Source organism: Candoia aspera, chromosome 8 (genome assembly GCF_035149785.1).
Source record: "Candoia aspera isolate rCanAsp1 chromosome 8, rCanAsp1.hap2, whole genome shotgun sequence".
Taxonomy (NCBI): Eukaryota; Metazoa; Chordata; class Lepidosauria; order Squamata; family Boidae; genus Candoia; species Candoia aspera.
Window position 1 is genome coordinate 57,981,452 of NC_086160.1, and position 12,182 is coordinate 57,993,633.

The 12,182-nt window shown below is 37.8% G+C and overlaps 1 protein-coding gene across 3 annotated transcripts in view; it reads left to right on the plus strand.

Annotated features, from left to right (window-relative positions):
• The window catches only part of PPP3CA (protein phosphatase 3 catalytic subunit alpha), a 207,016-nt gene that overhangs the window by 106,714 nt on the left and 88,120 nt on the right, over window positions 1-12,182 (plus strand). For all 3 annotated transcript variants that reach the window (XM_063310446.1, XM_063310447.1, XM_063310448.1), the window contains exon 3: window positions 8,994-9,118. In XM_063310446.1, the coding sequence (XP_063166516.1) occupies window positions 8,994-9,118 (125 nt within the window). The remainder of the gene's footprint in view (window positions 1-8,993; window positions 9,119-12,182) is intronic.

Here is a 12,182-nt window from a genome sequence, read left to right on the forward strand (position 1 = left end):
AGACTTTCCTGAACCAAATGTCCTCCAAATAAGTTTAATTATGCCACCCAGAATTGCTACCTCATATACCAACAGCCTTGTTGACTGGGAGATTCTGAGATTTGTAGACTAACATGCCTTGAGGACATCAAGTTGGGGAAAGTTAGAACAGAGAATTAACCCAGCCCTTTGAGCATAGTGTAAACATTTTGAAGGCCACAGTATCATTTATAAATATCAAGTTTGCTGCAGGATAGTAACATCAACAGTTGGGGAATGTCCATCTGTTCTCTATGTGGAAATTTTTACAATTCCATTGCTGGTAAATAAAGGATCAGCAAGAGGGAGCACTTCATTACCAAGCAATTAACTCCCTTTAAGAAGTGGATTGTGTTCATTTCTCAATACTTCCTTGGAAAACAACTTAGAGATATCATAAACTGATGATGAAGACATTATTCTCCCTGTTGACAGCTGGTTAAGGAATGGCAGCAGCTACTGAAATGGATTCTACTATTCTTAATAGGTCTCTAGTCTTCTGCAGGTCCCGATCTATTAAATAACGTATTTGAGTAGAAAACAACTGTCTTAAGATTTGTTTATAGTAGACTTGAGGAAAGGGTTTCTGAAATATCTAATTAGAGAATACCATTTAGAGACTGTTCTTCATATGAAAGCCAGTTTGGTGCAGTGGTTAAGGCACTGGGATGGAAACTGGAAGACCATGAGTTCTAGTCCCAGATTGGGCACAAAGCCAGCTGGGTGACCTTGGGCCAGTCACACACTAGGAAGAAGGCAATGGCAAACCAGTTCCAAAAACCTTGCCACGAAAACTGCAGGGACTTGGCCAGGCAGTCTCCGAAAAACAGACACATTGGAATGGATTAATATACAGTGTATACATACCACAAGAGATAAAATGCCCTGTGAAAGGGCTTTATGGGTATAGTCACATAAAAAGAGATGAACATAGCAGGTCATTTTGAAATATCCTCTACATTCATCACATACTGATTTGTCAAGTGGACATTGAAATGGAGAAATAAATGTTTAGTATAAGATGCCCTTGGAAGAGACGCAAAGAGGCTGCTTCCCTCCTCTGCATCAGGAGGGCAGAAGTTAGGTAGGAGAGGGGGAGGAAGGAGGAAGAGCAACAGGTGAACAAACAGGAAGCAACACACAAACATCCCATGATTACTGACGGAGACTGAAATTGCCATTGGATAGTGATGTGGAAGCAAAGAGTATGTGTAAGCCATGGAGACACAAAGGGGCCACTTGGCTTGTGGGTGCTTCTCTCCTTCCTCCACATGCAAGAGGAGGAAGATAAGCAGCAGCTTAGGGCTCAGACTTCACTCTACCATTTTGGGACTGTGAGCAAACAGCCCAGGCATGCTTGGCTACACTTCCCCAATATAAAGAAAAGGATATCAAGAGTGAAAAATACACAGGGATTACTTAAGTGCTCTTGGGTCAATTGTTTGGCACAATTCTGACTGAAAGAGCCAGAGGCAAACATGAGCAACATTTGGGAAGTGCAAAGCAGCTTGTATGTACTCATTTGCAGACCAGAATTTTGTTGTTCAGCAGATTACTAAAAATTTATGAATGTGAGAAATACTCCAATCATTCCCTCACTTCATTCCCATATCATTTTATCACTTCAAAAATCCATTCTCTCTGTCAGAGGCCTTGTTTAACCTTTTTCACCCACTTCCCAAACAAATTTTTATTTCTATAAAATGGCCATATGTTTTCTGTGCCTCTTGATCTTAACCATTTCTTGCTCTCTTTGGCTACGTTCTCTGTGATTATGGTTTTTTTTCTATATATGGATTATATGATTATCATTTTCTTGTCCTTACTTTTTACAGCAGTCATCTCTATATAAGCAATTTTCCTTCATCCATAATCTCCTTCATGTCATCATTCCACCAAGCATCTTTTTGCATACATTAGTGTAATTCAATACACTTCTATGGCACTCTGCAACAAAATATTTTCACTCTTCTTTCCATATGTTCTTTTCCATACATCTATTTCCCATTATTTTGTAAATTAATTTATTTTATAATTTTTTAAAATACAGGATTCTTTCTGGAATCGCTCTATTTTCACTCTAGTTTCTTCCATAACTTTCCTTCCAGGCCCATTTATGCCCCAAAGTCCACTCTTGGCATAACCAAATAGTTATCTGTTCCACACTACAAACCTCTTATCAGTGTTGTATCATGCACCAATTCACTCAATCTTTCATCATATATAAATCAAATCAATTAAGCATTTCCAGATTTTTTATGCGTATGTGTGAATAGTTGTATGCTGAAGCACAAATTCAAAATAAATTAATGTTCTGCCTGTGGCTTTTAATAATCATTCAGTTGGTCCATCTGTTCAGTTTCTGGTCTGATTCTGTATAGAACAGCTATATCCACTTGGTGATTTTTCAATCTTTTTTTTTTAAATCACAAAAACATGTAAAATAAAAGACATTTGTTATAACTTTTTTTTTTAAGTTCCAACGACAGATCTTTAAGCTGATGTTCAGGAGAGATAAGGGTATGGGCTATCTACAATCCTGCAAGTTTTATGTAAATTACTCAGAGCTCATTAAAAGAACTACTTCAGCTGCTAAACTGTAAACTGTATGGTGTGCTTGACCTGCTGTTATTTTAGTGCCTCAGGGCCAATGGTATCTGCAGCTCAATATCTAAAACAGTATCCTCTGTAAGAGAGACAGAGTTCTCTTTTAAAAGCCCTTAGGCTCTTTTTCAGCTTTCAATATAAAATATTTAGTAAGTATCTGTAGAGGGCAAAGCAGGATTTCATCTCAAAGGTCAATAAATAATAATCTATCCATTTGCAGCCATTGAACAATCAGATCATGAATAGATACAACCACATTCAGATACTTCCCCACTTTGGATTTTTTTCCCTCAAAATATATTTTCTGTCATAAAATTGTACCATATACACACTTTTATTACATTAAATGAGAGGTAAGCTGGTAAAATGGACTTAATGGTTTTATTATGGTAAATTGAATAGTGTGGACAAATCGCAATCTTGGTAATAAGTGAAAATTGCTTTTGACTTTTTTTTAGAAAAGTAGAAATAAGAAACTTATTATTATTATTAGATCCTAAAGACTTATTTCAATGAAGCTCTTTAATAATTATATTAGAATCCATGAGGTAGGTAATGGCTCTGATTTTATGGCAGATACTGTAGAATATATTCTAGACTTAGTTGGAATTTGTTGTTATAAAGTGGTTAATTGGGGGTCAAAAAAGAAGCCACTTACACCTGATAGAGACAGATCTAAACAGAGAAAACCCAATTTACATAGAATAATCTAGACTGGTGAAAGATACATAGAATCCAATCAAATTAAATAGGTGAGGTTTGATGAAAGTCAATGCAGAAGTTCTCATTTCAAGAGCAACTGAAACCAGAACCATGGATAGCTCCATATAAGCTTTGCTGATTTAAGTTTTCTTTCTGAGACAACCATCAGCAGCTAGCTGAAGTCAATTGGAAGAGAAAGTCAATTGGAAAGAGAAAGCCCAAATAATTTCTTGAGAATTGGGAGTCCTGCTATTTATTTGCTGGAAAAAAAAGCAGTTGAAAACAAATGGAAGGGGCTACTATATTCAGGTATCGCTGCTGAAGGTGCCTTTGAAGATTAGGGTCTCAGGGGCTTAGAAGAGATGGACTATTTACATATTGTTTTGTCCTTCTCTTGGTCTATTTTGAAGTGTGACTTTTGGGAGATACATACACATGAATAACATAGATGCATAAACAGAGATACATAAATATATGTACAAACATAAACAAGGAAGCCACAGCCTTTAAATTTATTGGGATGGTGAGTCTTCAGCTGGAGCTGAGAAGGGTGACAAGAGAAGGTTGTGGACATTGTATAGGATTTGGGTCTGTGTTTGTTATGTTTTTCCAGTGGTCTCTTTCTTTGTGGGGCATCTTAAATTCAAGCTCATCTTTCTTTCTGGTACATACAATGTATGTAGACAGCTATTGTTCTGCTCCATTGCCTCTGGAGCCTCCTATTTCTGCTGTGCTGTGGAGGTGAAGTTCTGCTGGTAGTTATCTTTGACTCAGTAGATGATGGCAAAGCAGTGTTCTCTGGCTAAGGATGTCCAAAACAGGATTCCTTTGTGGAAGCATTCTGAGCCTTATCCTTGTCAAAGTCTTCTGTTTTACCCTCAATATCCAATACACGTTAAGCTAATATTTAATAAATACATTTTACTGTTGTAAAATGAGCCTCATGTGGCTCAGAGTGGTAGGTGGCAGTGTTGCAGCCGAACCTCCCCCCACAACCCGAGTCCGATCCCAGTAGAAGCTGGATTCTCTCTCGGGTAGCTAGCTCACGTCAACTCAGCCTTCCATCCTTCTAAGGTCAGTAAAATGAGTACCCAGCTTTCTGGGGAAGGTGACGACTGGGGAAGGCAATGGGAAACCACCCGGCTATAGTCTGCCAAGAAAACATCACAAAAGCGGCGTTCCCCCATAGGGTCAGACATGATTCGGTGCTTGCACAGGGGACCTTTCACCTTCACCTTTCACTATTATTAAATAGTCATTTATTGAAATATAGAATGACTAATTTAAGCAGTAAAAAGGTAAAGGTTTCCCTTGACGTAAAGTCCAGTCGTGTCCGACTCTAGGGGGCGGTGCTCATCTCCGTTTCAAAGCCTTGGAGCCGGCGTTGTCCATAGGACACTTCCGGGTCATGTGGCCAGCATGACTCACGGAACGCCGTTATCTTCCCGCCGAAGCGGTACCAATTAATCTACTCACATTTGCTTGTTTTCGAACTGCTTGGTGTGCAGAAGCTGGGACGAGCAACGGGAGCTCACCCCGCCGCGCGGTTTCGAACCGCCGACCTTCCGATCGACAGCTCAGCGGTTTAACCCGCAGCGCCACCGCGTCCCACTATTTAAGCAGTAATCCTATACATATTTAACCAGTATTTGAAGAGCAGATAATTTCTTTTGTTAGTCTACATTTCCTAGATTAATGTCTGCCCTGAAAAACACTGTCATTCAAATTGTGTACCTCTGGAGTTTTGCTGAAAGTCTGGAGAGAGAGACAGACAGACTATATTTTAGGAAAAGTGTATGCAAATTGTTATGGTAGGAAAAAAACATGAAAATAAATTGGAGGTTGTTTATTTCTTTAATACAGAATTTAAATGGAATGTAGTTTAGATAAGTTTTGGACAAATGAGATAGGAATAGATCTAATACGTACTGATCTGTGTCTTCTTATCTGAATAAGATACCTGAGATTTCATGGTATTCACCAGATTTTGTAAACTCAGGATAAAAATGGAATGCTTACATAATGAATGAAGTTAAGCATGTATTCCTGTTTTGGCAAAGACTGATTTAGGATGCAACATGCCCAGACCACCATCTGTGCCTACCAGCCCCAAAAGTTTGAATATCTTTGATTAATAATCTAATTCTTATTTTAAAAGTTTAGTTATGACCTTGCTTTTGATTATAAGTCTGTGTTTTAAAAATACATAATTTGAGAAAAAAATAGCATTTATTATGTTTTAGACCTTGCACTTTTGTCAGTTCCATCTGCAAATGTTTCTGTAGCACTGTTTGATCAGATTCTTTTGGATGACTTTCAGTTTTTAACGTGGATGTGGATAAGAAATCAGCCAGTGCCCTGTTAACTTGTCTTGTGATTTATATCCTCATGTAGGAAGGGGATGTTCAGCTAGTGCAGGAGGGTATTAATTCCTATTTACATGAAATAGTGCTTCCGTATTAGAGAAGCCACAGTGAAAACACTCCTGAAAAATTCATCACATGACCAAAAAGAATTGAACAGTAGTAGGCCTTTGGCAAGATGCTTGTGTAAGAAGTGTTTGTTCAGATCTAGACATTCAATTTTTCTAGATCCATTTCAGTCAGGTTTTGTTTTAACCTGGTTTTGTCACTGAAACTGTATTGGTCTTTGCTGGGTGGGGTTAAGGGGGAGTGTGACCCTGCTGATTCTCCTGGAACTCACAATAGCTTTCAGTGCTGTCAAACATGGTATCCTCTCCTACTAGGATGCCCCAGGAAAATGATATATTGAGTTAAGGATGCAGCAGAAATGGTTACCGTGGCTACTATTGTATGCAAGCCCTGGAAAAGGCATGGCTTCTTTAAGAAGCACTGAAAGGTGCAGCAAACATACCCATGCTCCTTATGAATATCTTTTCTGCTTCAGATCCAAATAGCTGCCATCTCAGCTTTCATAACTTGGCACCATAATGTTTAAAGGAGCATCTCTTCTCATGAGTTTTTGCTTGTCTCCCAAGTTCATCTTGAAGAACTATGCTTCTGGTGTTATCCAGGCTGTTTTTATTGTTTGTATTATGGCATATTTAAATGTTTATTTTTACATGTGATATTTATGTTGTAAGCTGTCCTAGGAAAACCTGGCTTGGAACAGTGGCATACAGTTTCTAAAAAGTTATTAATTCCATAGCAACAATGGAAGGTAAAAAGCAAAACAAAACCAGCACTAGAAGACTTCCCAGAGTGAAATGGAGGGATCTTTCCCTGGGTTCTTGGGCACTCTCTCATGTAGGTTGCTCTTCCAAATCTTTATATGTCTACAAACCACCTCTCTGCTGATACTTCTCTTTTGAATGTGTTAGAGACATATTGGTATATGCCCATTATAACTTAAACTTATATCAGAAGCACATGGAATTATAAAGAACATAGGCTTGTCCCCCTCCCCTTCAGAAGCATATTTATAAATATTTCCATAAATATTGGAAGGCACACCATTTTAAACATCTTTGTTTTAATATTGCTGCAATAAATAAAGATTTGGGTAACATATTCATGACTGGGTGGCTCCATCCATGATAACTGGCTTGGATAAATGATTCTCACTCCTCTTTACCTTCAGTTGTAAAGGAAATCCCTCAGCAGAACTTGTTTCCATTAATAGAATGGATGGATTCCACCCCCTGGTTATATTTGTGAAAAATGTTGGATTATAAATATTAGAAATGTATAAATAAAAATAAATATTGGAAGAGGAAATAATATGGATGTGGCCTTTGATGTAATAATACAGGATATGAACGTATTTGGCATGCAAATATCTATTATTTGAGAGTGCTCAAACTAGTTTCCTAGACATAGAGAAAAAAGGACCCAAATAAGTCAAACTTACTGAAGGGAGCATGCCTTTGCTACTGTATGAATAAAGGCTAAAGCAGTAAAGCTTTTGCTAGGGTTGCTGCATTGATTTCTTATATATGTCAAGCAAGGATATCCCAGCAATTAAGGCAAAAACGAGGGAGTTTGTTTTCCCTGGTAGGATAAGTCAAGATAATATGGCACCATGCTGTGGGGGAAAAAAACCCACAATGAAATATGACTACTGAATTGTATGGTATGATAAATTTTAGTGTGACCTTATTAACAGCACTAGAGCTACACCATAATTTCAACTCTCTATAAATATGTGGCTTCTCCCATTCTAAGTCATATGTTGATACGTATATCATTGGGTAGCACACAGTTTTAGTAAATAAACTTGATGAGAATTGATTATTTCTTGGGTGCAGGAATGGCTAATGGTTGTCCAATTAAATATTTTTTCCATTTCCATAAAATTGAAATAAACAATGAAAGTGTGGGAGTGTAAGGACTGAAATGGCCCTGCAAGAAAAGAGTAATGATGTAAAAATATAGCATAAGAACTGAGTTGCGTCTGAATGCCTTAGCAGAAAGCACAGGTAGAAATCAGATTTATTAACATTGCATGATTTTAAAATACAGGCAAGTAAGTTTAGTATCCACTAATATTACACACAAGATGCTGACACAGTGCGTTGGTGTGATTATTAAACTGAGCTACTGTATTTATTTACTTTTGAGTACATGACAAATTCTGTAATACTCTTTTATTCTTGAATTCAGTGTTCAGTGCAAATGAACGTACCCTTCTCAAAACAAAAAGCTAGGACTCTCGCATTTTTTGGTTTACTTATGTAGCTTAACAGTGTATTTTATTATTTTTTGATGTAATAGTTCGGAAAGTTCTGCTAATCAAATAATTCCTGCCATTCATTTCTCAGAATTCTACTACTGCCATTTTAATTCTTTGCAGTCTGTTCTAGTATAACCATAAAGCAGAAAATGACTTCTAATGATTGACGGAAAAGAGTAGTTCAATTAAGTTCTCTCATATTTAATCAAGCGAATGTTTAATAGAGTTGATACAGTGGAGATACTGTTTCTCATGGCATACGTTTAATCTTCATTTCTCCTTCGATAGCAGGACCAAACCCCACTATTGTTTTTGGTCAATAGAAGATGTGCTACAAAATCTCCTTGATCAAAAATTATTATGGGCAGAATAAACTTGCATTCTAAGTGTAGTTGTGATTCTTTAAAAAAAAGTCCATTAGTTTCTAATCTACAGCTGGCCTGAGACATCTTGCTGTCTGAGGCAAAGAACAAGATAGTGTTCCTTCCCATGCCATGTTCAAAGGCTGACTGAACTGACCATTGAATCTTTCTTCAACACGGATGATGTGATAGTATCTTATACCATAGTTGCTAATTTATGGATAAGATACAGTCTAATATCAGGAAAGCAAAGGGAGTGCACGGCATTATGGCTTTCTCTTACAGGACATTGCTGCCAGTTCACATGAGTAACCTGAGGCAGTCAGTGTGCTTTGCCTAAAGTTATGCCTGACCCAACTCCATCCATATGGTAGATCATTTGCATAGTTCTTCTCTTGTTCCATGTTTCATAGTAGCTAAAAAATCTTGGATAGCGAACTTGAAGGCTATTGGTAGTCAGTGTAGATAGCATTAGGCTCGGCAGGTCAGTGGTGCGATATGTTAAGAAGAAATTGTCCAGATCCTACATTTAAATTAAGCTAGAAATTATTATCTAGAAAATACAGTTGTATAACATATAACATTAATTATTATCTCCATCTGTCTCTTCAGTTTGCGGGGACATCCATGGACAATTCTTTGACTTGATGAAGCTGTTTGAAGTAGGAGGTTCTCCTGCCAACACACGATACCTTTTTCTAGGGGACTATGTTGACAGAGGATACTTCAGTATTGAAGTAAGTTTTATTTCTCACTTTAGCTATGGAATTAATTTGCAAGGCAGGTTGGTTTCTTTAAATATATTATTCTTCTAAATGTATATTTTCCTGATGTTGCTTTTGACAAACGTGATGTAGAGGATTCTTCATTAGAAAGCAGCTCATTGTGTTACTGTAAGAATATTCTGTGTTTGCCTTGTTGTGAGGTTTGAGTCTGAATCAGACTCCAAAAACAAAACTTACCCTGAACAATCTGAAGAAAACAAAACTTATCCATAGGAATCGGGGAAACAGATACCCAAAATGACTCGGTAGAGTGGGAGAAAGCACAAGCACTGATTGGGCAAAATCCGGAGGAGGATTTGAAATTTCCAATCAGTGCACAAGAGAGGAGAGCAGAGAAGCGCATGAATCAGAAGGCAGCCCAATTGGCTGCAGAAGAGAAAAGGCGTGGAAGGGAACGAATTAAAAGGCAAGCGTGCGCTGAGCAAGCTGCCGGAGACAACCAATCCTTTGAGCTCGTCTCAGCAGAAGAGTCCTTACCAAAGTCAGAAGCCTCGTCTGTAGCCATTGTGGAATCAGACCCAGCTTCTTCTAACATTGTGGGACTGCCTCTCTCGCCAGTCGCTCTGATCGAGTCCAACCTTGCTGGTCCAGCAGATCTCAGCTTCGCTTTCAGCTCCCAGTCTTGCCTTGTTGCTTCAGCCACACGCTGTCCTGCCTTCAGCATCAAGCCTTGTTGTGCAGATCCAGTCAAGTCCAGCCAGAGTTCCAGCTCCAAGTCTTGTCTTGCCACTCCAGTCCAGCCCAGCCTTGCTTCCAGTTCCCAGTCTAGTCTCGCCACCTCAGTTACACCCAGTCTTCCCAAGTCCAGTCTTGTCGTTCCAGTCCAGCCTAGCTCCACGTCTAGCTCCTTGCAGTCAAGTCCTCCCTCGTTTTCGGATCCAAGCCTTGCCTCGCAGCTCCAGTCCAGTCTAGTATCACTCTGAGTTCCACTTCTTGCCTTGCTGCTTCAGTTGAGTCCTGTATTGCCTCCAGAAACAAGTCCTGTCTTATAGAACCAGTCAAGCCTTGCCCAGCCTCTGTGCCAAGATTGAGCCCCGCATCTCCAGTCTCCTTCTTGCCATGCGCAATTGCCTGTCCAGGTCTTGCTGCTTCCTTGAGGGGCCTAGCCGAGTTATGCCTAGTAATCCTCACTTAACAATATCAACAGGGATTGCTGGGATTGGCATTGCTAAGCAACGCAGTCACATGACATTGCACTTACGACATCTTCACTTAGCAACAGAAATTCCAGTCCCAATTATTTTGCATATCTCTCCTGAGCACTAGTATGTAATGTTAGCCTATTTGGTCAAAGAATTATTTGTTAAAACCAAATAATTTTGCATATTCAAAATGTCTAAACTTTTTAATCTAAATTATTTTCAAAACAAATTGTGCAGTTAGCATTGAATGCTAAATGGATTCAAAATAGCATTGGGGAAACTTCGCTTTGGAAAATTATACCCTGTTCAACTTTGATAACTTTGAAGAGTACATACTCCCAAAAGATGGACATTTTAATTTTTTGCTGCTTAAACAAAACTTCCCTGTGGCATTAGACTAACATATTCATTGTGGCATTAACTTTTGTTGGCTGGAGTCTGATTCCACAGATGTAGATATTTTAAAGGAGATCATTCAGAGTGTGGGAAAGAACTGTTTTTTAAGATGACATGGAAAAGTGAAAGTCATGATTGCTAGAACCTAAAAGCCAATCAATGCAAACAGATGTACAATATATATGGCACTGAATGCCCGCTATTTCAGAATGTAGTGACAGAAGTAATCCAGGTTTTGAATCAAGTCAGAAGCAGTTAGTGAACTTCATTCCATCCATCTAGTGTTCCTGTTCATCCTCTTAACTTTATTCTCCTTGTACCGTATATATATTGCATTAAAATAACACAACGTTTAAAAAGCCCTGTATTGAATTATCTTGGGTAATTCTAGGTAATTGTAAGCCATAATAGGGAGCTAGGGATAACATATTTGTTGTTTAATATGGATCTTAATCCACAATCATAAATTTTATAATGAGCAGCCAGAAAATGTTCACATACAAGAGATCATAAAATGTTAAACCACAAAAATACATAAATAATCTGGTATTTTAAAAGTTATTAAATATATGAAATTTTCAAAATAAGGTTGGAGGGTTTTTAAGACAGACAGTCAGAAAGAATCATCCAGATTGGAAAATGCTTACTTTCTACCAAACAACGAAATGCATTATATTATCACAGCAATGTAATACAAAAAGGCAACAAATGTTATATCTGGATGTGAATTCAGTATCAAAATGTTCTCCCAAGAAGAATAAAATACAGAATTTGAGCAGGACTTATATAGTCATCTAGAGAGTCATTTTCAGATTTGACTACTATCATTCATTCATTCATTCATTCATTCATTCATTTATTTATTTATTTATTTATTTTTATTGTTCAAATTTTGTTACAGCCCATCTCCCCCAGAAGAGGGACTCTGGGCTGCCATTGAATAATCCAGAATATTCAACTGGTACAAAACCAGCTATTAAAATGAAACACTCTTTATTTTGGAAGTCTTCACCTTTACTTTCAGTGCCTTTAATGGTTTGGAGTTCTACTATTTGAAGTTCTAGTAGCTAACAAACTCAGCATGAACATTAGCCTAAATGGCCCTGGTTTAATCTATATTATGTTGTTTTTTTAAAAAGTAATTATGAGGTTTTTATTGGACTTGTAAAACTCATTTTATTGTATGCCCCAAAAGATAATTTACACATATCTTTAAATAAAAATCTGTTTTATCAAATTAATTGTAGCCTTTCCTGCGACTTAACCTATATCTTTCATTCAGTGTGGTAAAATTCCCAATTTTTTTAGCTAATGTATGACACATTTAATGGATCCAATTTAAAGATACTTTCATAGGCACCATTCTTCGAACCTGCCTACATCTGTTCCTATGAGACAGTAAATCAGTCATGCAATTTGGCTTATAGTAATCTGCCATCCCATCCTTCCCTTCCCTTCCCTTTCCCACAAAGCATTTC